The 26,756-nt window shown below is 44.1% G+C and overlaps 1 protein-coding gene across 2 annotated transcripts; it reads left to right on the forward strand.

Moving 5' to 3' along the window:
* Window positions 1–69: 69 nt before the first annotated feature.
* rhocb (ras homolog family member Cb) lies at window positions 70–26,756 on the forward strand. 2 transcript variants are annotated; one of them, XM_027001364.3, is made up of 5 exons: window positions 70–209; window positions 20,315–20,472; window positions 25,012–25,132; window positions 25,373–25,503; window positions 26,121–26,756. In XM_027001364.3, exons 2-5 carry the CDS (start codon window positions 20,317–20,319, stop codon window positions 26,292–26,294), a joined length of 582 nt encoding a protein of 193 aa, XP_026857165.1. In that variant the 5' UTR covers window positions 70–209; window positions 20,315–20,316; the 3' UTR covers window positions 26,295–26,756. The 2 variants fall into 2 exon arrangements, with proteins under 2 accessions (XP_026857165.1, XP_081563666.1); XM_081707540.1 differs by lacking the exons at window positions 25,012–25,132; window positions 25,373–25,503.

Consider the following 26,756-nt stretch of genomic DNA (forward strand, 5'->3'; position numbering starts at 1 on the left):
GATCCGTGCGATTTGAACGGCGGCACCTCCCTCCGAACCAATAGACGCCGGGCGCAAATCTCTCTAGCAGGCTGTGCTCGCCGTGTGGGAGGGTCCGGCGCTCGGCACTTCGGTCCTCAGCATACACGTTTGAACACACTGCGCCAAAGGCTGGCGGGGCAAAAAGGCAAAATACGGAATACAGATTTAAGAATCAACTTTGGAAAGAGGTAAGGCAAACGTAAATGACGGTCATGTATAATCTTTTGATTAATACAGTTTTTTCTGCCTAGATTTAGGCGTAGGCTAAGGAACAAGTACAATCTTTCCAGAGCTCGCACTTTGCCATGGGGAAAAGTAGGTGGTGGCTCGTGTTCCGCGTCTTGTTTGTAGATCAACTGCTCCTTAAAGACCCGCATCGCTCTTTCGTAATATAAAACGTTTAGTTAATGGGTACCGCCGAAACAGAAACGTCGCCCAAAGTTGCGATGTGTTTGAATCAACTACCACCTGTTTTCATGAGTAAACGGCATAACGCTCTTTGCGGATCAATGAGGGGAAAAAAAAAAAAAAACACTGGAAACGGGAGAGGCTTCCTAATGCGCTCATTTCCGTCTTGGAGAGCACACCGTGAAAATGACCGCATAGCTCCAGTGCCACATTAACTGCCTTTATGTCCGACGGACGTCCAGTTCTGTAGTGACACGTTGTGGAAAGATCGTAGTTCCTATGCACTTGAACGTTGTACCTGGACTGTAGGTGCAGTCGGCCGTCGGCGGACTGTTGCGTAAAAGTTTGAGCTAAGTGACGTTTCCGAAAATGACGTAGGCAGGCAGAAGTTGAGTTATTAATAATAATAATAATAATAATACGATAATATATTTATTTAGCTGAGGAACCAGGTTAGTATGATGAGCCATACTGAACTTGCTTCTACATATTTTTATAGGTGTTAAACTAAACTATACCCTAAGTAAGTTTTAGTATCGCAGGCCTGGTCTATATCAACAAAGTAATTGATTATGTGAGAGCTTGTTTAACTGGAAGTACAGTGATGTTGGCTGTTAAGTTTAAAGAACCAGTTCCTGTTGGAATGCAACAGTTTTTTGTTGTTTTTTTACCCTTTCGATCTCTGTGGGTCGACGAGGCAGTCTGCTTTGTGGCCTAAATTCTCAACTAGAAAATCTGTGGTTTCGAAATAAGGTCGCCACACACACTACTCAGCAATTGCTCATGGTGTTCTGTAGGTTTGGAAGACTAAACACATGAATAATACTCCACCTGATGAGGGAATGTCTTTCAGCTAGTACTGCTTGGCTGTGACTTTGAGCATTGCTGTCAAAGCTGGGCATTAGAGCTGTAACTGATGTGCAACCGCACAGTAAATATCTCATTTTAGCTAGGATTGACAAACTGTTCATTCTTGCCATCTTCCAGTGACTCATAATAACTGTATTCAGGTCCAATGAAGGAAGTCCCTAGTTGGAAGCTACTGCAGTCACGTGACAGAGGCTACCTTTTAGCATCGTGTTGCTCTTACTTCTGCATGATGTTTGTCCTAAAAAAAAAAAAATGCTTTTGATGGCAATCAGTGAAGTGGTCGCAGTGTGACCCCCAAGATGTCACAATAGTTTCAAATATTAAAATGAAAAAGTATCTGATAAAGAACACCACTGCATTTCTGCGTAAAATTGATCCATAAATACTATGTGATGTGGGTAGTAAAATGTTTTTAGCTATGTTCCTAACCCCCAGCCAGTTGTGTCCACTGCATCCTGTTGATATTACACTATTCAGAGTGATTCACTGTCTCTTTCCTTTTTGTGCTATCTGTAATTTTCTTTGCCTGTCCTGCAACTGGTGAAAGAAATCAAAATCAGCTAAAATTCTATCTCTGAGCAAAGTGGCACTGCTGACTCAGCGATTTTTCAGGCTAGATTGCTTCAAGTGGCTCTGCAGGGGGTGTCTGTTGTTTTGAGTGTCATTTTTTCTTTGGCGCACCCATCTTCCTTCGGTTTATGTCACACTCAAGTGCAACGGTATTGTCAGTTTGTGGAAGCTGGCACTTAAATCACTGAGAGTGTGGCATCAACTGACTGAAATGCATATTGATTTAATCCATTTCATCCAGTGCAACAAATGAATGCAGGACCTGTAGCACATCATAATGGTGTCATGTGTGGGCACTGTTCAATTGCTTTGGTCTGACTTCCTTTTTGTCTTCTTCGCTGAATCAAGGGGCTGCAGGATTATGGTCTCTTTTGACAGGCATATTGCTCAAAGTTCCCAGTCATTTCAGTTGCAAGTTCAGTTGCACTTTTTCAGTGTGGTGGTAATCAGAGCAAATTGTGGACTGAATAAGCTACTGACTCTTACCCCTGGGGTGCAGTGTGTGCAATGTCTGTGTCTTCTCCCACCAAGCCTGCATGACTTGACCATTAAAGTTGATTGTTTTGAGTAATGTTATGATTAATCAGTAGTGACAAACAGGCATTGATGTGTTTTCACTCTGTAATTGTGGCATATCCCGAGACGTCCGAGGTGACGTGTCAAAAAGATCAGACTATTCATCCCAAGTGCCTTTGTCCGAGCATAAACAAATACACACACACACACATACACTTTACATTTTTTAAATATTTTTTTTGCTGCGCGCTCGTGTGTGGGGGGGCGGCCGGCCGGCCGTAAAAGAATAAACGGTCAGTTCATGTCCACAGGTCAGGTTTGGCTCCATTATCAGCAAGTTGTAGAGTAATAAATCCTCTCCTAGACCAGGCATTTACACAGCACACTGCTACTTTTATTTCAAATCCAGCTCCAGAGCTCAAGCATGTGGAGATTGTCTTCCTTGAATCCTGCCCAAAAATAGTGTCTAATGGATGATACTGCTTCAGGGAGCCTTTTTAGGATGTTTGTGCCTTAAAATCGTTGTATGTGTGTGTGACGGAGAGAGAGAGACACTGGAGGGAGGGTTCTTAACATTGGATCCCACACTGACATCTCTGTGGTGTCTGGGTGCAAGTCTATCTTTTTGGGGTAGTGGGGTTGATTGCTATATCAGGCTCAGCAATGGGTAACGGACGAGAGCTAATAATGGCAGGCAACCTCCTGCTGATGGTGATGTAGGGAGAACGGGGAGGGATTCTAAAGCCATGTCACATGGCCAGCAGCAGCTGATCCTACATTGCCATCCTTTTCTCTCTGAGATGCAGGGTAAACCTGAGTCCCAGAAGCGCCAACAGCAGCAGCAGGATAAGAGTAAAGTGTCCCACTATAGGGCCCATGCTGTGGAGAGATTAACACCTGGTCGTTGCAGGACATTAGGCTCAGTTGCAGTGCCGCTGACTTCCGTTCTGTATTCAACGTGCAAAAGTGCGCCGGTACATTTTGCATTTCAGGCAGTGAACTCCACGCAGGCTACTTGGCCTACAGTCCAAACTCACGTTTTGGCCCAGTTCCCTTTTAGAAAGCTGAAACCCTCCCTCAATTCCCCTAGCCACTTCCATTTTGGGAAAATCAATGTTGCAGGGATGTGCATTTGTCATTTTAAATGATAGGGCTTTGTCTACTTCCCTGTAATGCCTTTCGATTTGCTATTCACGTAAAGCCAAAATTCGACAGTGGCAGTGAAGCATGGTTGCATTCCAAGAACACAAGTTTTCATTGTCCTCCGTGATTTCCTGGCTGTGTGCTGTCTGAGAGAGCGAGGGAATGGATTAGGGTCATCCTATTCTTTAAATGTGAATCAGGCCAATGTCTCATGTGCCCATCTCGGTGTTTTATTGTTCTGCCTAAGGGCTTCAGTCCATTACCTCTGTGATGGCAACTTCATCATGTAAAAAAGAGAACGACATTGGTGGAGAGGGTCAAGGAAGTGGTGTGGGGAAAGAAACTCTACTGAAACTTTAGTGTTAAAACAGCTGCTAGTGCATATATTTATCTATATATCTAGTGCATGCACATGCATGCATATAGGATTTACACTTAGCTGTCTATGGCATCAGACAGCTCATTTGACTGTCATCTAAATGTTTTAGTGTCTGCTCAGTCCAAGAGCAAATCCATCATGAACATTGTATCAGTTTGATGGACTGATTTCCGTTTGCAGCTAATGTCCTTACGTCTTGACAACATTTCTTCAGAAGTAACTAAAGCATTTCAATCGCTCTCCCATTCAAAGCAGAATCAATGATGGAAGTGAAAAGGGAATTTTAGGTTCTTGTTTGGATTGGAGCAGGTTTGGAGTTCCTGGGGTTGTTTTTATTAATGTGAAATTAAAAACTTATGGCTAGTATAGCTATTATTACAACAATATCAGAAATTGCATACTTTTACCTACTGTCTCATGTTTAAGAATAGCACTATGAATTATGTGGTTAAATTCCATAATTCTGAAATGCAATTAATGACTACAATATGCCTGTATGATAGTTAATCCGTTGGTTAAAGAACTAGCTAATGTTAGCTGACATGTTTATATTTTAACAAACTAGACTAATTTGAATTCAGTTGATACATATGTAGAGAATGTGGGGATTTCTTGCCTTTCTAATTCTTGGACACATCCAGAACTGATGTAAGAATGTTGTTTTTTCCCTTTCTGTGGTGTATAATGGGCTTGAAATAGTCTACTAAGTATATATACACTTTTTTTGGCAAATGTCTTATGGCAACCATGTTTTTAAGTGACACTAGATTTGTCATTTTTGTAGCATGAACATACTAACTGTTCCACGAAAATAAATAATGACGTGTCGCATGGAGGTTCTCGATTTCAGCCCTGCTGTTATGTTCTCTCACTGCGGGCAATTACACCCTAGGTAAAGATTTTAGTGACTTGCTGTGCTGGGAACAGTAGAGCGACCAGGTCTCTCATTGCAATGCTGCAGATCCGCTGTGCTGGGAACAGTGGAGCGACTAGGTCTCTCATTGCAATGCTGCAGATCCGCTGTGCTGGGAATGCAAGGCACAGACTGGAATTCGGAAGAGTGCTCTCAGGAGTACTGTACTTCCAGCGTTGCCTGTCTTCCTTTTTCCGATCGTTCAGTGAGAGGACTTGTTCATTTACTTTATTTGAAAATGTTGAGTATTAAAATACGTTTAGTGTTTTTTTTTGTTTTTTCATTCCTAGCTTTAGAGCAGAGCTCCAGCGCTCCCTGGCACATCTCCAGCTGCCTCTCTTGCTGTCTCTAAGGGAGAGGTCTGGGGGTGACTAATCTGAGGGGATTTTAGCTCTCTGTGCTTCTGCTATGTCGTGTGGTGAATGTATCTTCAGGATCTACCTTGACTTGGCTAGTGTACTCCCGGAGGTTTAGCTTCATGAGGGTTGCCTGTAAATTTGTTCTTCCCAAACTAGCAGTTGTTTTACATTATTAGCCAGAGCTTTTCCCTTGGTTTTTTAACATTAGTTTTTTTTGACTGCAAGATCTTTTCATCAAGAAGCATCTGGTAAATGAAGTCCTAGATCGAAGAGAGAGAAATGGTTGATCCGTCAGGACATTTTTCTTGTCTAAATTTAGATTGTTTTGTTTTAAAGCTACAAAGCTAATGTAGCTTACTAGTAAAGGAAAACTGTTAGCATCATGCAAACTGACATTTGAGAGCAGTATGATGGATGACTAATATAAGGCTGACATTGAATTTTACTTCAGCGTCTTTTAAAAGTGCTCCTGACATTGTTTGTGTAAGAAGTGAGGCACAAAGTAGAAAATCTTTACACAAAAGACTACCTTTCTCAATACATTTGCAGCCTGTCTAAGTGAAACTTTTAGGTTTTTGCAAGATTGCAGTGAATGAAGCTGTAACTACTGCACATCGAGAGCTTGCTCTTTCTGTTGTTTTTCAGTTTAACAGGATGTATTGAGTAGCAGGTGAAATGGAAAGCACCAATAGTCTGACAATCTAGCATGACTGACAAGCTAGACAGCACAGCGATTGCCAGTTTACAGTACTTTTGTAGAAAACTGAATTCAGAGGTACAAAAACCTCACCATATTAGTACAGGAATGCTTTTTAAAATTATAATATCAATGAAAGTATCAATGAAACACCAACACAATTTAAACATTTAATCTATGCAATGTTTAGTGATTAGCCAAGCAACATCAGTTAAAGGAACGCGATTCATCCGAGTTGATGCATCGAACTTTTTATTTTTATTTTTATTATTTTAATGAATAGGACTTTTTTAATGAATAGGCTGTAGAATAACTAAGGTGTTTTTCTTCTCTGATAATAAAAGTGCTGACGATGTCTTTGGGAACTACCCGTCTAACATATCTAAGGTTAACACCGCAAAGGAGCGAATGCTACATTTGTGAAGTAGACACAGCTAAAGAAATTGATTAAAATATAACTGTACCTATATATAACTGTCTCCTCACATAATATTACTGTAGGCTAAATCCAGCATGTACACTAAAAACCCAATTCAGGTCTCCCCATTTTTGACAGGTAAATCTACTCCAGGCTCTGAATGAGAGATGGCACTAACGCCACAAACATTAGTTGCGATTTTGTCATTCCTTGTTGTCCGTTTTTATAGGTCACAGTAGCGTATGTCCGAGTACCAGAATGAGATTTTTCCCAGAGCTGTTCCTTTAAAGCGCTCACCTTTCTCGATCACGTACTCTGAGGCTGCATTCCGTTCAGCATTCCGGAGGGCTGGTGGGGCCACACTTGGCACGGCGCTGCTGGAATCCTCAGGCTTCTCGTCTCTGGTTTTGAGTCACGGCAGTGTGTGTACACCAGTGCTGTGACGATGAGGAGGACTGTCTGCCCATGCTCCTGCTGCTCCTCCGCACTGCCTAATGGTGCTTGCGCACACTGAGGCATCGTCACCAAGGAAAATGTTTCTGCTTGTGCAAAAACGTAAGCGAAGAAATGGGCAAGTGCCATTTTTTTATTTATTTTTTTTGGTTTTGTTCGTTTGTTTTTTCTTTTTAGTTAAGCCGTCACTGACTTTTCTTGCAAGGACATAGGAACCCGTTGCATTGCTTTAGGTAATTTTAGTTTGGGTGCTTTAGTTCTCATCCAATAGAAATTAAAGAAACGCCTGTGGCACGAGCTGCCATTATGAAAACTAAAAATCTTTCTGACAAGTGTCACAAGGCCACGCCTGTAACCATGGTGTGGACTGTAGCCGGACCACCGAGACAATCTGCCTAAATGAGACGTTTTCACTCACTATCCGACTGACTCTGTCCTCATGTTAAACGTGCATGCTTGAGGAATCTAATTAGCCACATTTCAGACTAACGGTAGATAGCAAATACTGAGCGATAGCAGGAAAATGTAGTGATGCGCATGCCTCTGCTGCGTTCATTCACAAATGACCCCAGCGGTGCATCATTTGGTGATAGAAGAGCATTAGGCAACCTTATGTTATCATGTGGGTCTTTGTTTGAAATGGTATTGGAATCACTGATGTGAAGGTGTGCAGGGAGGTATGAATGTCTTTGTAGCTATATGGCTTCCTTCAAGTGTTTCGTTCAAGCCTTCTTAGCAACCTCTTCAAGGTTTCTTAATTCAGCTGAAAGAATAAGATACGGCTACTGAAATCTACAGTGTTCTTTGTATTGGCGATGGACACATCTCAAACCTGTCAAGTGCTTAAAAATATATTGCTGTACTGATGAATGATACATTTAAAGCATTTTATGATCCAAAACCCTAGAAATGTCTATAAATACCACTTTATAGGTAGTTAAAAGAAACACAAGCTGCTGGTGAAACGAAGCGAAACAATTTATGGTGAAAACCTTTTTCACAAGCGTCTCGTTGTTCATCTTTGTATACATCATCCTCATTGTACCAAAACCCTTCTTAAGGCTCAAGAAAGGACAAAGTGGTTGGTATAGTCACACGTTCCCTGAAAGTCTGAGATCACATCGAGTAATATTTTATATTCATCATGTGTGCTTATTAACGCCAGAAACCCAGCTCAGCAACTGATTGGCAAGACAAACGGGTTTATGTTAAGTTACATGCTAAGTTACTTGAATGGGTCTAGATAAACGTAGACCTTGAGTTTTAGGAACCTCGCCCAGTGAGTTAAAAACAAAGATACAAAGCCAAAGAGCGTATCGGATTTCTATAGTTCTCTGAGAAGAAGCCCTGTGTCTTTTTTGTTAGGCAGGCACACATAAAACGATGCGTGAGACATAATAGATGCCACATTTTATGCCACAGCACCTCTTTTGTAAACGCAGGACATTGACCAAGAGTCTACATTACGTCTCAAGGTTATATCACATGGCCCCTAAATGAATAGCTGCCTCTCTGTTGTTGCCGTTGACACTTGTATGACGGATGCTATGCAGTCCACTGTAGTCCAGCAAAACCAGGCTTGCCTACTTTTGTTGGGCTTTTATTTTTGCCACAGTTGCAGCAGATTCGCTCATTTCATAGAGGGACTGAACACCATGTTAATAGAGGGGGTCACTCGATGGAGTGAAACAACCCCCCCCCCCCCCCCCCAATTCCTCGCCCAGGACGACTAATGCAATGCTTGCCACAGCGTGGTTCCGAACCATTGCCTGCGCGGTGTCATCGAGCACCCGGGCAGCCTGCCAGGCTGTGAGGTGGTGCTCTGTATACTTTGACAGGGAAAAATTGGGGGGAGGGGGACCATTGGGCATCTCGTACCCGAATGACAAATGAGGGGGACTCCTGACCCTTAAGGAGCTCTGTGATGGGAGGGGAATAGCGTAGCAGGATGGGTGATGGTCTTTTTCTATACCTGCCATAGTTATTTGATGAAAATGAAACGTGGATAGCTGTGTTCTAACTTACTATAGCTTTAGTAGTTTTAATTGGTGGAAGTTTAGCTCCTTATCAACATGTGCTTTGTATCACAGAGATGAGGAATTTAAGGATAAGCAACTAAAAATTTGGAAAACAAACTTGTTGTTGTTGTTCCATACAACTCCAGGCAGTCACTCAAGCAGGTTGCCACTCACATATTCCTACTTTCTTTCTTATACATATTCTGCATACACAGAGGGCGCAGGCACTGAAGTAACAGTGCTAAGGCTGCACTGTACACTGTTTTGGGTGAGCAGCTGAACTTTCTCATCTTTATCCATACCATGTGCTCCCAACAACTGTGGGGTGCTTTTAAAATCATTAGATGCATAAAAAGCTTTAATGGACAACAGCACAGCTGTTAGACCAGCTCACTTCACATAATGAGTGTGTACATGTATACACACATATGTTATGTAAGCGTGCATGTTTACTGTCTTCAAAAAGTTATGTAATTTTGCTTAGCCATGTGTGTTTGAGATAACTGCCTTTCATTCCCTAAGCTCATGATGGTAACAAAGTCATAAGGACATCAGAAAAGTGACTGTGTGCATGAGCGTGTGCATGAGCGTGTGCATGAGCGTGTGCATGAGCGTGTGCATGAGCGTGTGCATGAGCGTGTGCATGAGCGTGTGCATGAGCGAGCTGTGGTGTGCGTGTGTGGTTTTCCTGGGTGGGTTGTGGTGAGCCGCATCTAGGGAGACATTCCTTTCAACTTATGCTCCCATCCCCCAAACCCCTCACATCCAAAACATATATACATAGACACATATAGTCCCACTCCTACTATGTATCGAAAAAAACGCTACTGGTTTTTTGGGGGGGGGGGTGGGTTGTTGTTTGTTTTCCTTCAGGAAATAATTCCTTAAATATGGCAGTTGAAGTCTGCACCTTGTTGGATGCACCGAGTCAATTTTTGAAACTTGAGCTTGCAGACTTGATGCTTTTTATTGCCGTGTTGTGTTCAGACCTTTGACGGTCACGATGCGTTAAAAGTACTCTAATGGCATTACTTCAGTGCTGCATAAAAGTCAAGACTCAAAGGTTAAAGTAACTGAAAAATGTCCTGGTTTCTAGAGCTTTGAGTTTACCCAGTGAGTGCTCTCGGACATAGCTGGATTTGATGCAAGTCTCAGGTATATGGAAGAAATAATATTTCATGTTTTCAGTGGAACAAATCGGCACCACTTATCTGATGCACATGACCGTCAGACTTCCTCATTAGCACACGCATGCATTCTCGCACACATGCGCCCATTTGGACTGCACGAACAGGGGCATTACAGCAGCACTAAAGCATTCCAGCCTTGCTCTGCATGACCAGTGTGCTGACATATCTGCACATCAGAAACATTCCACGGCCTTCAGTCTCCCAGGCCCGCCTCCGTCTCTCACGCTGCTGGGGTAGGGGTCTCTGCACGTCGTCGTAGAATACTGATAAGACGCTGGCGTGTTTGATTTCCCCTTGTCCTTTGGTTTTTGGATTTGAGGTTGGGACCAGGGACGACTCTTCTGAGGGATGAACTGAAAGGCAGCGCTGCCACTGCGATGATAACGACCGGCAGAACCCTCTTCAGGCCAACTTTAAAACAAACAAAAACAAATGTATCCACATGAAAGACCTGTGTTTGAAATCAGCCTGCGTGCAAAAGACCGGCTTGAGTGATCGTCACGGCAAAACAATCTGCAAAGAATCCACACAGAATGTATTAAGCATTAGTTGCCAGTAATTAATAGGATTTAAAGTGAAGGTTGGGGAGAGAGGGAGAGGCAGAGAGAGAGAGAGAAACGGAGAGGTTGGGAAAGAGGGGTGAGAGAAAGCCACTAACAGACTTATGAAATCTGTTGTCTTCAAGTCAGTGTGATGAGATTAGTACTGATATAGGGGGAAATGTATCTCAGCACTGAAGACTGAATGCAGTGAATGTCATTTCTGTACTGAGTGCCTTTGCCAGTAACCAGGAGGATGGGAAGGAACTAGGGTGCTTCTCCTTTTATGGGTTGATTTTATTATCAGGGAGCTGCTTGTTGTCTAATAGGGGCTTCTGTGTTTGCTATAAATGTGGGTCTTCAACATGACTACTTTCTCTCTAGTCATGAAGATATTGGCAAAACTCTCAGACAGGGGTCACGATCATATTTTCCTGTAGGGATGTGATGAACTAAAAAAAATGTTATCATCGGGGATCAAAATCACAATATAATTTTTTGTTATCACAGCCTTGTTACAACATACTGGAAATCTGTAAGAAGCTCGCTTGCTCGCTCTCTCTCTCTCCGTGTGTGTGTGTGTGTGTGTGTGTATATATATAAAATGTGTGTATATATATAAAATGTGTGCGTGTGTGTGTATACACACATATACATACATACATACATACATACATACATACACACACACACACACACACACACACACACACACACACACACAGGGAGAGAGAGCGAGCGAGCGAGCGAGCTTCTTACACATTTCCAGTATGTTGTAACAAGGCTGTGATAACAAAAAATTATATTGTGATTGTGATCCCCGATGATAACATTTTTTTAGTTCATCACATCCCTACAGGAATATATACACACACAATAAATATATATGAATTTTTTTTATATATATATATATATATATATATATATATATATAAAATATTATTGTGTGTGTATAATGTATATGTATGTCACTGAAATCATTTCATCAGCAAGAAATAAAAACCAACAGCAAAAAACGGACCCGCATACTCTGTATTTCCTCTTAGACAGGTGAAGCAGCCCCTGAACACCTCTTTCCCCTGTCATAGTTTTCACAAAACAGCAAGTTAGCAAGCACGCCTGGCACGCTGTGCCTGCACTCTGTTCCGGCACGTGTGTCCTGTCCCTCGAACTGTATACTGTTTACTCATGAGTTTTGAACTGTGGTTGGGGTTTTGATCTAAATTATTTATTCATTAATTACTTATATTATGTGACATTAAATCAAATGAAAAGTAAAAATGCATAATTAAAATGATTCATCAAAGGTACCTAATTAATAAAAATATGTAATAAAAATATGTTTAGATTTGTATTTGTTTTTAATTATTTATTTCAATTATCCTTACCAGGAATGTGAAATAAACCTTGAAATTAAGTTAAATTAAAATACGTTTTCGCCTTGTCTGCCTAAGAGAACTCTTGCATTGCTGGAGGCCCAGTTTATCAATATATTCACATTAGTTCTGCAATGAATGTCTAATAAATATGCAGGAATATAACTAATGAACTATATAGGTAATATTAGGTTAATTAGCAAAACGGATGCAGTCTGTATTTATTTAGATAAAACTAATCAGTCTAATTCTGTATGAAATAAATAAATGCCAAGGGTTAAGTTATAGTTTAATAGGGGCTTGCAGATCTAAGCACTGTGTGACCACCACATTGACCTTGAACAGGAGCAGTGTAAGAAGTAGGATTGAGGGTGGATACGGATGCTTGACCTGTGTATCGTGTGATGTGTTTAACGCCTGGCGTATAAGGGTAACCGCTGCCCTGAGTAACTATGGACAGCATTTCCCAGAGCTCCGCAGGTCTGCTATTAGAAGGTCTGCTATTTTCAGCTAGAGCTGAGAAGGTTTCTTTTTCCCCCTATTCACATTTCTGTTTTATATTCACACAACACAAAAAACCGAAGGAACAAAAAATGCTAGAAGCTGTGTAATGTAATATGACTTAAAGCAGCTGTGGAATTTAAAATATTGAAATTTAGTATGACTCAAAAATAACAAACCTGAAGATGTGTATTGTTGCACTGCTGGATTGTATACATGTGTGATCATTTGCTGAATCCCAGTGGGAGAGCAAGGGAGAATTTCTGGAATAAGGCAGTGCTACAATTTAAAGGGAAAACGCGTGTTTTTATTCATCTGCAGTTCCCCAGTCATTACTGTTTTAAAGTTTTTAACATCACAATTGGTTCACACAATTTTGATTGCACTATAGATTAGACTGTGAATACAAGAGGAATGGTTGAATGCAGGCAAAGCCATTTAAAAGGTCCAAAGCATGGCAGTTTTATATGATGGAAAGGAGCAAAGCCATAAACTTGCTGTTGTTTATTGGCCCAAGGCTAATTCACACCCAGAACAATAATTGTCTTTGTTTTATGGTTATGTGTGTGTTTTGCCTAAATCCAGGAATATGGCCAGAGAATGGGCATTATATATATATATATATATATATATATATATATATATATATATATATATATATATTAATATTTATTTATATATATATATATATATATATATATATTAATATTTATTTATATATATATATATATATATATTAATATTTATTTATTTATTTATGTTTGTTTAGTGCCCACGTGAGATTACTAGCCATGGATTTATCAAGTGGGAATTGTAATATTGTTGAAATTAGACTTTTATGAACATATGGTTACCAATAAAGCATTACAATATGTGAATGAATGAATGAACATGTCTGAGTGTAAGTGGAGAAGGCTTTTGTTCAAGTGCTTTGTTTCTATTGTACTTTGAGTTCTTTTGTTTTAATTTGTCACCTATTTATGTCTATTAAGCATCAGGATGTCCATTTAGACACAGAAGTAGCATCATCTTACTTTTCAAGAGTTTCTTGACTTTTCCTTTGAAGTCTCATTTTCAAATGTATGAAAAGGGTCATTATGGTTATAAGAAATAAAAGTTCATCTGATAATTAAACACTCTTGGTGGAGTGCAGAACTGTGGCCATTCTGTTTTTCAGACCTTTTGGAAGGATCTGTTTCTGAGGGAACTTTGGGTTAGTACTTCGTGTCTGCACAGTGAGCACAGAATGACAGTGTGTTCTGTCCCCAGAGTCTCATCACTCTGTAGACTGGCTTTGGTTTGTCTGAGACCTGAATGGGAACCCACGCATCCCTCTCAGTGAATCACTTACTCTTTTACACACACACAGACATGCGGTTGAAAAAATAACACTGGTAAATTGGTGAATAATGTCATGATTCACCATGTTTCAATCTCATTTTGATATTCGTGAAATGAATGTGTTGCAAAAGGCAACTTGTACAAGATACTTGATTAACTTTAAAATCGGCTTTAAACGGTTGAGTAGCAATTTATTGACAAACCTTTTGTACCCATATGCATTTGCATGTTTTACCAGTTACATCAAGTAATTTTAATTTCTTCAAGAAATTACCATATTTTCTGTCATATTTTCTGCATGCGCTTCAGGCTTCAGGCAAATGTTGCCATTGCATTGAAGTAGGAAGAACAGTTTTCTACCAAATTCTTACCTGCTTAACTGCTAATGGAAATGTATTAGATCAGGAAATAGAACAGGTCTGGGCTTCTCTGTGCAGTGTCCGAGCGGAATAAACAAAGACACCCAAACATAAAACAAGGCATATAGAACTATGTAATAAGCTCATAATTGCCCACTTCACAATAATTACGTTAGGAGACACCTGTCAACGTGTGGGTGGCAAAGAACAGGAAGCAGGCCTCTTAACGAACACTGTATCGCTCTTTTCTTGTGGAATATGCACTTAGGTGTCTTGGCTGCTCTCTGGATTTCTCACAGAATAGTGCAGCAGACTGTGAAATCTGTCAAGGTTTTCAGCTGGAAAAGCATAAGCTTATTTTATGCCAAAATGTAAGATGACTTTCAGAGTTTGAGCGATTATGTGAAAAGGCTTTTGGTGAAGTTGATGTGGAGTTAGACATTTGGAGGGGTTCCCCCTCCCTTGAAGCTTGCCAGCCTCATGTCACTCAATAATCTATTAAATCTCCAAACTTTGGTAATGTTTAATTATCAGAAATACAAGCCAGAGCAACTGGAGCTGTGCCTCAGTTCTACAAGTGAGCCCCGCGTGTGGCGTGAGCATCCTGGGATGCTCACGTTTCCTTGCGTTTGGTTTAGCTGCGGTGTGATTTAAGCTGAGGTGAATTTGTGTTTCGCAGTGGCAGAGAGCAGTAGGAAGTTTTTTTTGCTTTTTCTCTTATGCTCTCATTTCTGATCCTCTTGCAGAAGTGAAACATGGTAATTATGGGCCTTGTCCAGCCTCTGAGCGCTTGGACCAGTGTGCCTTGTGACGTGCCTTCCATTACCTAACGAGAGAGAGAGAGAGAGAGACGTGCTCGAGACAAGTGCCTCTTCGCTTTGTGTGTTGGTGGCCTTTCACGCCTCCTGGTGACCCGCCGCCACGGAACGCCAAACTATCGCAAACTTTCCGAAGCGCCCGCTCCCCGTCGCCGTATTGCCAGCACGGCGTCCTCCCACGCCACGGAGAGCATGCGGTGCAAGACGGGACAAGACGAGTGACTCCCAATTACATTTTCTGAGGAACTCTTGCCGGCAGTGGAGGGCTGCGGGTGTAGCTGCGCACTAAACTCGTTTAGATGAGGCGCTAAATGGGGAACGGTGGTGTTGTGTCTCCTCTCCAGAGTGCTCTTGTTTCCACCGTGTGATCCTACTCCTCACTGGCTGACAGATTAAGAGCGCTCACGGCAGGCGGCCGTGTAGTTCCTCAGACTCTCCCAGACAGCCGTGTCCCGCTTCACTTTGGTTAGTACCGCATGGCCTAGCGGTGTGCCTGTGCGCTTGGCCCTGATTAAATCGGGCGTTGCAGCACAGTCCTAGTTATGGTTCCGGTCCTGTTTTATGTCCTGCTTACGTCCTGTATGGAAAAATGTTAAGGCAGTGAGTTTAAATGTAAATACATTACAGCTGCGCCCTCGAAGTCTGTCACGGTCTTGGTTCTGACGGTTCTAGCCGATTGCATTAGTTTAAAGTTCTTATCGATGTGCGATGAAGCAGGGGGCTCTTTCCTGCTCCCTGATGAGCTCTGAGAGTCATTATCCTAGCCAAGCCAAAAGATTAGCTCAGAACTGATGGGGTAGCCTCTCCTCATTAAATAAATACTTAAAGCTCATTAAATACTAATTGCCTACAGCAGGTTGTACAAAATTGACACTCAACTGAGGTTTCCAAATGAGAAAGAGACGTTTTGGAGCTCAGTTCATCCAAAAAACCTGTCAGGCCTGCGGAAGCCAACGTTAGTTTTCTGGCTTTCTTGGAGCAAACATTTAGTGCAGTGTGGATCTTGATGGAGATGTCGATCTATGGGGAACCGGGAGGGTGGAAATCTGAGCGTGCTGGTTTGGGCGACTGTCTTTTTGGAGATGCCTGACATCACCTGTTTCGCAGCCGGCTAGATCCAGGCACGCAGAATTCGCTCTTCAGGCGGTGCTGTCACATCCAGGCAGAGCAGGCCCAGCTCCCTGATCCCCACGTCTCCTGCAAACATCCAGAATGAACATGGTGCCCTGCAGGTCCTGTACCAGACACTCTGGATGTCTATAGCTCTTGCTCATGGGTCCTCTGCCCTGGGATGCATAAGGGAAGTGACTGTCCTTCAGAGGAGTCATTTTCTGTGTGTGTGTGTGTGTGTGTGTGTGTGTGTGTAGGGACTAGCACTGGGGTGGTAATTGAGACTGCATCTCAGAAGAAGCCAGGTTATAACCTGCAAGCTCTGCAAGATCCTAATAATATGCTTTCAGGTTCATATAGACAATCATTTCCCATTTGCATAGATAAGACTGTTGGGCTGGTTCAGAAATGGGGGAAAATATAATTAGTGATTAGGCTGACAAATAGAGCCAGTGCTACAGGGAGGAATGAGGAGGGGAGGAAACGGGGACTCATCTGATAGGACGTCTGCTGTGGCTCCGCCCCCGCCCTCTGCTCTTCAGCAGTATTCTCACTCCTGGCTCGAACACTTCAAGGTCAGCTGCAGGAGTTTAAAGCCTCTAGCCTTCTCTTTGCTGCTCCAGTGCACACCGTGACAGTAAAGCTTGCGTTTGGGCCGAACAGGACGCTCTGCTGCCGAGCGGCCTGCGTACTACCAGGCCTGGACTCAATTACTGCCCAGTCCCTGGTGGGAATTCTCACAACACTGCGATCAAACCCTCTCATTAATTTTCTCTAATTTACATTCAATTCCACAATCAGGCTCTAACCAATTATCACAGGTTCTGATCGGTCCTAATGAAACTCCCTCTTTCCTATTCGCCATTCGACTCTTTCTGTTGATTCTTGGCCATTCCTGCTCAGTGCTTGAGTCTGTGGAGAGCGGCAGTGGTTTTGTGGGTGGGGTCTCTGGGCTTTGGCAGCAGACCGGCCCGTGTGTTTGGGAAGAGCGGAGCCAGATTTCAGCCCAGCCCTTCTGTTGCTTCCGTGTGGAAGCCCTCGTAATCGCGGCCGCTGCCAGCCACCCCTCCTGGGCTCAGGAAGTGGCTTGTTTTGCTTCGCAGGGGGAGCCCAGAGCCCTGGGATGGTCCCGCCCGTCCTGTTGCCTGGCCCCTGTCCCGACAGCCCCAGGCTCCTACCCTCAGGCCACAAAGCAGACTTCCCGGCTGTCGCGTGGACAGCTCGGGCTAAAAGCCGAGCTGTTTGGCATACTGGAGAGTTTTCTGCGTGTTGTAGCAACCGCGTGCAGACAGAAATGGGACTGTTGTCATTTGGTTAAACGTGGATACAGTGGTCTCCTGAGCTCCCGTAGTTCTTAAGGATGCTGTGCTGAATAGGAGAGTCAGTTGACTGTGCTGTGATGCAATAGCTATTTCCTGTACATGTTCGGAAGCTCCAATATTTAAGGCATTAACAAAATCTTAGTTGTGTAATGGCTGGAGATTAAACTTGCCTACCCAGCTAAAGCACCTCTAGACCCGTTAGGCCTGGCCAAAATAACAGGATGCAGGTTCACAGTAGAGTGGTGTTTTCTTGCATCACAGGCTGCTATAAGCTTTAGCTTTGTTTGAGACACTATTCTCCTAAGACACTGTTGAACTACCTGCAGTGCTACCATGGTGCTTCTGATATCTATTTCCTTAGATAATTAGATTTGTCTGATTACAGTGTTACTGTGGCTCATGTTTAGCAGTGTTCTCTCGCATTCTCTATGGCAATTTGCAAATCCCTTTGCCATCAATACTTTTGAACATATTATGGCAATATATCGGCAGTCCCGTCCCGCCCCTATAAAGGAGGATGTAAGCATCATGAGTTCAGGGGAAAGCAGCTTAGTTGCCCTTTTTTCCTCACTTCTGTTTATGTGAGACTGCTACAGTTTGGAGGTCATTCTGAAGCTGCTCCCCTTTGATTCCTCATGAAGAAGTCCATTCTTTATCCTGACAGGATCATTTCTGCCCATGGTCCATTCACAGTCAGATCTCTCTCTCTGCGTCTCTGTCTCTGTCTCTCATTGTGCTTGCCAACTTTTCACCTAAGCGTCTGTGTGTGTGTGTGTGTGTGTGTGTGTGTGTGTGTGTGTGTGTGTGTGTGTGTGTGTGTGTGTGTGTGTGTGTGTGTGTGTGTGTGTGTGTGTGTGTGTGTGTGTGTGTGTGTGTGTGTGTCTGTCTGTCTGTTGGCCAGATGGGGAATGTCCATATATTTTGTATAACATTCTGTTCTTATTAGCTGACCAGCCGGTTTCATGTGCCATTTCAAATGTTATCAGCAACTGTAAATGAAGCTCTACACAGGTGGAGTCTGCTGAGGTGACGAGCCATTTCTGAGTCACTCTCAGACCTTTGGCTGGACACAGGAAAGGAGTGCTCAACACAGGAAGTGAGCTCATTCCTGATTTCCTCTCCGCCTTGCCGGGTTTGGGACTCATCACTTTGGGCCTCATGACTGTTTTGCCCCCAGCTCCACATGCTGGTCCTGCTAGTGAACACCTGAGATGTTCCAAACACGTGCATCTTCCACTTAGTTTTTAGAGTTACTATTTTATTACCCATGATGATGATGATGATTTTTTTTTTTTTCTTCCCATGAATTAAAGCCTACGTTTGGGACATAGATTTGAAGTTTAGGCCGTAGTAAACCCCTCAAACACAGTCTATTGTTTCATCTGCTTGTGGGCGTAGAAACGAGGTCAGAGCGGAAGGGCGTTCGTGAGCTGTTCCTGTCTCAGCTGTTCTGCGGTCAGCGCGATTGGAGCCCGTTGGAGCACGGGCTGCGAGAAACCTCCGCGGGTGGCTTAAAAGGCAGCAGTGCGTTGCAGCGTCCAGAGCCCGGGCGGAATCCAAGACCTTCGTGTACCAGAGTGACAGTGTGATGAATGTGTGCATGAAACTGGGACGCTGTCAGCGCTATCATTTTCCCACACACACTCACCCAGAAGGGGGGAGAGGGAGAGAGTGTTGGCTCTGACCTGCTTTAGGCCTGCGTTCCCTCAGCGTGCTTCTCTTTTATACTTCTGAGCTGCTGTGGCCACGTGTTTGAGACCTCTGGAGCTGTTGTGGAGATGTAGTCGAGATCTTTCCTGACTCCTTAGCTGGGTACTCAGTAGCTCTATTCCAAACCTAATCACCCTCTGCGTCCTCCACTGTGCTTCACTGAGTCTGTGAAGGCTGGCTGCTGTACCCTTAGATTCGTGTGTGTGTGTGTGTGTGTGTGTTTTCATGCGTTCATTGGGTGGGCGGTTATAGATCTTTACTGACCTTTGGCAGACCCTCAGAAAAGCATCCCGCAGTCTCGTCCCCTGTCTCTATTATTGTTCACTTGTGGGAGTCCTTCATTGATTTTGGGGTGTGTGTGTGGCATTCCTCATGGGCATGTGCGCTTACACTGCAAACCCACTCTGACAGGCCCTGGTCCGGGCAGGGCTGTTGAGAGAGATGTGTGTGGAGGGGGCTCCACTCGGCCGCCTCTGATTGATGCCGTTCTTCCAGGTGTGGTGACTGATGTGCACTGTGCTGCTGTCCTCCCCTTGGTGCCTCTACCAGCAGTGCACGCTGCTGTCGGCTTCCTGTCCTTTAGCTTGCCATTGGTGTAGTTCTGCAGCCGGCCCTGGCTCACCGGGCCAAACGCACAGACAGACTTCGGCACGGAAGTGTGGACCTGGGCCGGGAAAAGGCTGGACACGCTTCCGGAAGGTTTTCTGAGCTGGCGGAGTTTTCTTTAAGTAGGGAAGCAAAGTGACCGCGTTATCCTGAAAGTACGTATCCTTACGAAAGTCTGCTAGAGTCTGAACTGTTTTAAGGTTGAGGGGTGCGTGCGCGTGTGTGTGCTGTTCTGGCAGAGATGTTTCCAGGCCATGGTGTCCTTGTTTTTCCATGTGCACACTGCAGGAAGAGACGGGGAAGAGGGAGGGGCCGTGAAGTAGCGTCCGCTCCCTCTGTTCGTCACCCTCTCTGGGGCGCGTGGAAGTAGGCTTGCCTCGTTCTCGCGTGCGCTCTTGCGCTCTCTCGCTCTCGTTCTCTTTTTTTTATCTATCTAGCTATCTTTATTTATTTATTTATTTATTTATTTAAATTGCTCTGTGGCCTGAAAGTAACTGCCTTGCTGCTCCTGAACGAGGTCAGGCCCAGAGTGAGGCTGACACCCCCCCACCTTGAGCTGAGGAGCGCCCCCTGTTGGGCTTACCCAGAACCTTTCATGGGATGTTTTTCCCTGCTTCCACGCGGGCGACCCGGTGAGCCGTTTTGACGTGCGTGTCCCTCTCTGTGTTTCTCTGCAGTGATGGCAGCAATCCGTAAGAAGCTGGTGATTGTCGGGGATGGTGCATGCGGGAAGACCTGCTTGCTTATTGTCTTCAGTAAAGACCAGTTCCCTGAGGTCTATGTGCCAACGGTGTTCGAGAACTACATCGCCGACATCGAGGTGGACGGCAAGCAGGTGAGCAACGTCCCACTCCTCCTCTTCGTCTTCTCTAGCTGAACGTCGTCAAGCTACCACCACTGAGGAGGGCTGGAAAGGGCTTGCAACTATATTCCTGAATTCATTCAGAACCAATTCAGTACTTAATTATATTAGTAAAGAAAGACTGATAAGACGTAGCGAATCTAACCCCCCGGCCTTCAAGCAGCACCATTAACAACCTCCAGAAATTAAAAGGGTGTGGAGCAGAGTGTGCATGGGTGAGTGGGTAGGTGTGATTCTGGCTGTGCTGTGTCTCGCCCAATGGGCTGTAGATGACTGTACTAAGCCCTGTGGTACAGCGTAGAGGCTAAGAACACTGCCTCTCCCACGGTGGACTGGGGTTCATCTGGGCAAGTGCACCATACTATACCAGTAAGAATCCTTGAGCAAACACATTCGCCTACCGCTGCAACATGATTGAAATTGTAAGTCACTCTGGATAAGGACATCTGCCAAACGCATAAATAAATGTAAATGTAATGCCCGCGTCCCGTGTGAGCGCCGTTAGGTGAATGTCAATGTGCTCCGGGGACATCACTCGCTCGTTCTCTGGAACAGGACTGCTGGGTTTTGCACCACGATGGCACGGTCACAGTGTGCTCAGCATTAAGCTCAACCATGTCACGAAGGCTGCAGCCACACCGCCTCCAACACAAAAGGCATCATCATGTAATCAGAGTCCCCAAGCCCAGTTCCAGCCCGCTGACTGGTAATGTCCGGTCCGGGAGCGGCGTGGCTTTCTAAAGTCTGGGCGGTCCGTGCTGTTCGAGCCGAGCACGCACGGCCGGCTCTGCCTCGCCCATTCGGTGCCCGCTTTGGTCAGGCGGCAAAGTGTCAGTCTCTAGTGTTTTATCTCATGATATGGTGCAGCTGATTCCTGTAAATGCACCACACATTTATATCTTTGTTTAATGGTTTTAAAAGGAATTAAGGCTGCATGCCATGGAGAAAAATATTTTATTGTGATTATATTGTAACATTTTGCTGTTGCAACAGTGGTGTTAATGTAATAAGATTAAGTTGGCCTGCATTATTTTCACAGTTACACTTAATGCATCACGTGAATGCAATGACTCATCCGAGCGCCCAGAGAATGTCCATCTGCTATGCGATTGGTCAGGATGCTCAAGAAGAAACATTGCTGTGTTTGGAAGCTCATTTGCATAATGCATCCTTCCATGATTCCAGTAGGCCATTTGCAGAGGTCAATATTGCGATACTGATTAACAAACAACTTAATGTACACCCTCATAAAGAAGGAACAAAAAGCAGAATGAGCTATTCGTTGTACTGGGATGATTCGGAGGCAAACGTAGCTCACAGCTGCAAGCTGTCCACCTGCTTAAAGGATGCGGGTTTCCACTGATGGCGAGATTGTCAGGTCTGTTATTGTGGCGCTGGATGAATACTTGGAGATGCTATTAAGGCAGGCTTTACAGATTTTGCATTTATACAAAATGTATTCTACTCTGGTTCATTTCAGCTGCTATATACGTTTTGCATTTACATTTTACAGATCCATTTTTCCCTGTTTTCTTTTCCCCAAACATGCATGCATTACAATTTTGAATCATTCTCTCTCTGTATAAACTCTCAGCATGGCCTAAATAATGGATTTATTAGTTTCCCATTGCTTCCATTAGCACTGAGTCAGCAGCCCAGGTGCAAAAGGTCCACCCACTGTCTCTTGTCGATTGGCACCTTGATTAGCCAATGGAAGGGTTAGTTGTGAGACTTGGGAAGTAGAACTTGAAAACGCCAAAGAACTGCGTCAGATGGTCAGTGGGCTGGCTGTCTGGCTGAAGATCACACTAGGGCAGTGGGTGTAAATTTGTACTGCAACACTGTTTAATAACTCTGTGTATACTTGCTTAGAGAACTGATATTTATGGGAGGTTAAGTGGCCCTGTTGAATCTTCAGTGCACGGTAACTGGTATGATGGTCCACTAATGTAACTAATATAAACATCTGTAAACGTGGCATGAGCTGGGTCCGACCGACCAGCTAGACCTTAAGAGTAGGAAATGCATTGTTTTGGATCTTTTTTTGCACCACATAAGAATGGCATGAATTTCGTCAGCCCTCAGAGAATTCTGCCAGCTTCAGGTAAACGGTTAAGGGTCCTAGGGGGGGTCTCCTGCTCAACCCCTGCAAACACATGCAGACCCAATTCTTCTGAATGCAGCACTGTGACTCACACTATTGCCACATTGCATAAGATCCTCCAAAAATATACCCAACTCCTCTTCATTCACATCATGTCCTTCCATATGGCTCAGAGCTGCCTCCTCTCTGGAGATGCAGCCATGGGAGAGATTTGTGGTATATTGGTTCAGCTTCTGAGGAAATTGATTTGCATGGCAAGTAACCCTCACCGTTCCAACAACTTGGCTGATTTTGTTCAATAAAGATTACCGACTAGTTTATCATGTGATGACCTGCGATGAGTTCTGAGCTTACTGAGTCCTGGAAATTTCACTGTTAATCAGCCTTCTGTGCTGGGTGTAGGGCACTAATCTTTCTTAAAGGGTAGGCTGTTGGTCAACCTATACCTTTTTAAAATGGTTTTGTACCATTTGTAAGTCTGCACGGCGCGACCTCGCCGATGGCTTTAGAACGGAGAGGGTTACAGCTCCTTTGTGGCTTCTCTCCAGTGGGGCGATCTTGTAGGCCAGGGGTGACCGAGTCCTGCACGGTCAGTTCCCGAGATCACAGTTTTTAATCATTTTGTTTATTTTTGTGGCAGGAAAATGGGCAGAATTCCACGTGAGGTTTACTGGACTCGGCCGCGCAGATGTGGCTTGTCTCGCTGTCATGAAGCATTAGAAGCAGATGAGCTCTGTGATCGCTGTCCTCAGATCATCACCATGATCGTCTCTCTACCATGCACATTGTTGTTGCTGTGTGCGCCTACTTGTGTACTGAGCCATCATCCAGCCATTTGGGCACTGAGTGAACATTTCCGCACACACACCAAATAAAACGGCATTGTATTAATGTTTATTTGCATTAAATATAATAGATTTTTCTGTTTTACCAAATCTTGGGCGATTAACTAGCTGCACATCTCCTCGAGGTGTCACTGTGAGACAGCTGAGATGTGCAGATGGTCTGTGGCACGCAGGGCAGGTTAGAGCCTCATGCTCAACCGCAGCTGTGTGGAATCGTTTAGTGAGAAAAACAAACAGCAGAAAAAAGGCAGTGTGGTCGAATGCACTGTAGGGCTTTTGTGGTTTTTGAGTAAATAAACCCTTACTGCCCTGATAAATAGCTTTACACAGAATTTTCTTGTGTGGCCATAGTTTTGCATAGTACTGTATGTATTAATATAATATACATAAGCAAATATGCGCATGCACACTCAGCCCCAACATTAAACCACTGACAGGTGAAGTGAATAACATTGATTATCTCATTACAGTGGCACCTGTTAAGGGCTGGGATATATTAAGCTGCAAGTGAACAGTCATTTCTTGAAATTGATGTGTTGGTAGCAGGAAAAATGGACCTGCATAAGGATGTGAGTGACTTTGACAAGAGCCAGATTGTGATGGCTAGACAACTGGGTCAGAGCATCTCCAAAACGGCAGGTCCTGAGGCGTGTAGCCAGTTTGCAGTAGTCTGTGCCTAACCAATGTGGTGCAAGGAAGGGGTGCCCAAGGCTCACTGATGCATGTGAGTAGCGAAGGCTAGTCCGTCTGGTCTGATCCCACAGAAGAGCTACACTAACACAAATTGCTGAAAAAGTTATGCTGCCTATTAAGGAAAGGTGTCACAACAGACAGTGTATGGGCATGTGTAGCCGCAGACTGGCCACAGTGCCCACGGTGACCCCAGTCCACTGCTGAAAGCGCCTACCATGGGCCCGCAAGCATCAGAACTGGACCGTAGAGCAGTGGAAGACGGTTTTCTAGCCTGTCGAATCATGTTTTGTTTTGCATCATGTGGAAGGTGGTGTTGTCTTGGCCTCCAAATTGCCCAGATCTCGGTATGACTGAGTATCTGTGGGAAGTGCTCAAGGCTCCACCTCGCAACTTGCATGACTTAAAGGATCTGGTGTCAGATGTCATAGGATCCCTCAGTGGGTCAGAGTTGTTTTGGCAGCACAAACTGGACCTAACCAATATTAGGCAGGTGGTTTTAATGTTGTCTGTGTCTGTGTGTCTGTGTGTGTGTGTGTGTGTGTGTGTGTGTGTGTGTGTGTGTGTGGGTGTGTGTGTGTGTGTATGAGAGAGAGAGAGATGATTGAAAATTCTGGTGGAGTACAAAGTTTCTTAAGGGGGACATTTCAGACGGAAGTCTCATCAGCGGTGGGAGGTGAACCAGTTGAAATATGTCTTCATTTCCTTCTCCATATTGGTGCCTGCTGGAATGGAGGCCACTCAGCAGGGCCAAGCAAAGGACCTTCAGCTGACAAGTTCCCATCACACTTACACTAACTCTATGGGGCATCAAGGTGTGGTATTTATTTACGTGGTGGGTTTTTTTCCCCCTCCTTGCTCTCTTGCTCTCAGGTTGAGCTGGCGCTATGGGACACAGCGGGCCAGGAGGACTATGATAGGCTGAGGCCGTTGTCCTATCCTGACACAGACGTCATTCTCATGTGTTTTTCCATAGACAGTCCGGACAGTTTAGGTACTTTCACCTTAAGACAGTTGCTCTGAACACCAGAGCGCCAAACCCTTTCTTCTGTGAGCACTTTTAAAAAAATGTTTAAATGTTAAAGCAAAAACAGTAAGAATTTCAGAGCATAACATGATAAGATGGAATTGTTTTCCTTGTCTTTGAGCATAGCTCTGAGCAGTGTGCAGGAGTTCAGTAAGACATGTGAGCTGTGGTTCTGATCCATTTTGTGTGTGATGTGCTCCCATGCAGAGAATATTCCGGAGAAGTGGACACCAGAGGTGAAGCATTTCTGTCCTAACGTTCCCATTATCCTGGTGGGGAATAAGAAAGACCTTCGCAATGATGAACACACTCGCAGAGAGCTAGCCAAAATGAAACAGGTACACATGGGGAGGCTAGGTGGGTGTGTGGGTGTGTGGGTGGGTGTGGGTATGTGTGTGTGTGTGTGTGTGTGTGTGTGTGTGTGTGTGTGTGTCGTGTGGTCATGACGATAGCAGTGTGCATGTCCTGAGTAATGGCAGATGCCATTTGTTCTCTTCCGCTTTGAGGAAGCGGACCCTGAGACACTTCCCGCTTTAACGCCCACTTTAGGAAGTACAGCTGTTTCCTGTTAAAGGAAGACTTCTGACATCTGAAGAGTTGCATCATGCTGTTTGTGTGTGTGAGAGTTAAGACTATATAGTACAAATAACTATAGTACATGTGTACTATGTATTACAATTACCATATATACTGTAAATCTTTGTGACTTGCATATAAAGTGTGTATATGTGTGTGCGCAGAATCAGTAAATTTGTGGAATAGGAAATAAAACAATAGTGACACTGGGGTTGTTGCATAATCTGGGGCAAGGAACATGACCATAAAAGTATGAAAACTGTGCTTTCCCCAAAGTTGTTAAGCTTAGAATGGTGTTACTATCATGACAGTTGACGTGAGGCCTTAAAAACAGGAGTTCATAAAAGGTGCGTCTGCGTGTGTGTGTTTTCCTTTCCAGGAGCCAGTAAAGCCAGAGGAAGGCAGAGACATGGCTAACAGGATCAGTGCATTCGGCTATCTGGAGTGCTCTGCTAAGACTAAAGAGGGTGTCCGGGAGGTGTTCGAGATGGCCACCAGAGCGGCGCTGCAGGTCCGTAAGCGCAAGAAGCGAAGTGGCTGCCTGCTCTTATGAGCTCCACCCCCCAGCTCGACCTCTCCTGCCAACAGTCCACACAGTGCTCAAGGAATAATCTTAACCAAACCAACATCATCACTGTACTGTATTACGCATTTCACGCAAGCAAGATGTGTGCAAGAGACTGACAAACCTGTTTATAGAGAAACCAACCCACGTGTGCTCTTAGTTTCTGTACGTACACACGCCTGTTCTGTTTTCGGCTTTCTTTTCTTTTGCCAGTATACCTTCCCATGTGTGTGGGGGAAAGAATTGATTTGATTTTGTATGTATTTGTACATAAATCTTAATCTTGTCTTTCTCTCTCCCCTGCACTCTCGCATTCTCTCTCACTTTCCATTCCATGTTGTATTCAGACATTGCTTCTTTATGTACTGTTTACTTATTTGGGTTGAAGCCTGACTGGCGAATCTGCTTCATTTGGAAAATGATCCAGAATACATTTATTGTTCATTCAAA

Source organism: Electrophorus electricus, chromosome 25, assembly GCF_041902795.1.
Source record: "Electrophorus electricus isolate QZ-2024a chromosome 25, ASM4190279v1, whole genome shotgun sequence".
NCBI lineage: Eukaryota > Metazoa > Chordata > Actinopteri > Gymnotiformes > Gymnotidae > Electrophorus > Electrophorus electricus.

Bases quoted from the DNA above. Each gene is read 5' to 3' on its own strand.
- rhocb (XM_027001364.3), top strand. From the start codon at position 20,317: ATGGCAGCAATCCGTAAGAAGCTGGTGATTGTCGGGGATGGTGCATGC. The intron at 20,473-25,011 runs GTGAGCAACGTC...TCTTGCTCTCAG, and splicing joins TCGAGGTGGACGGCAAGCAG to GTTGAGCTGGCGCTATGGGA. The intron at 25,133-25,372 runs GTACTTTCACCT...GCTCCCATGCAG, and splicing joins AGACAGTCCGGACAGTTTAG to AGAATATTCCGGAGAAGTGG.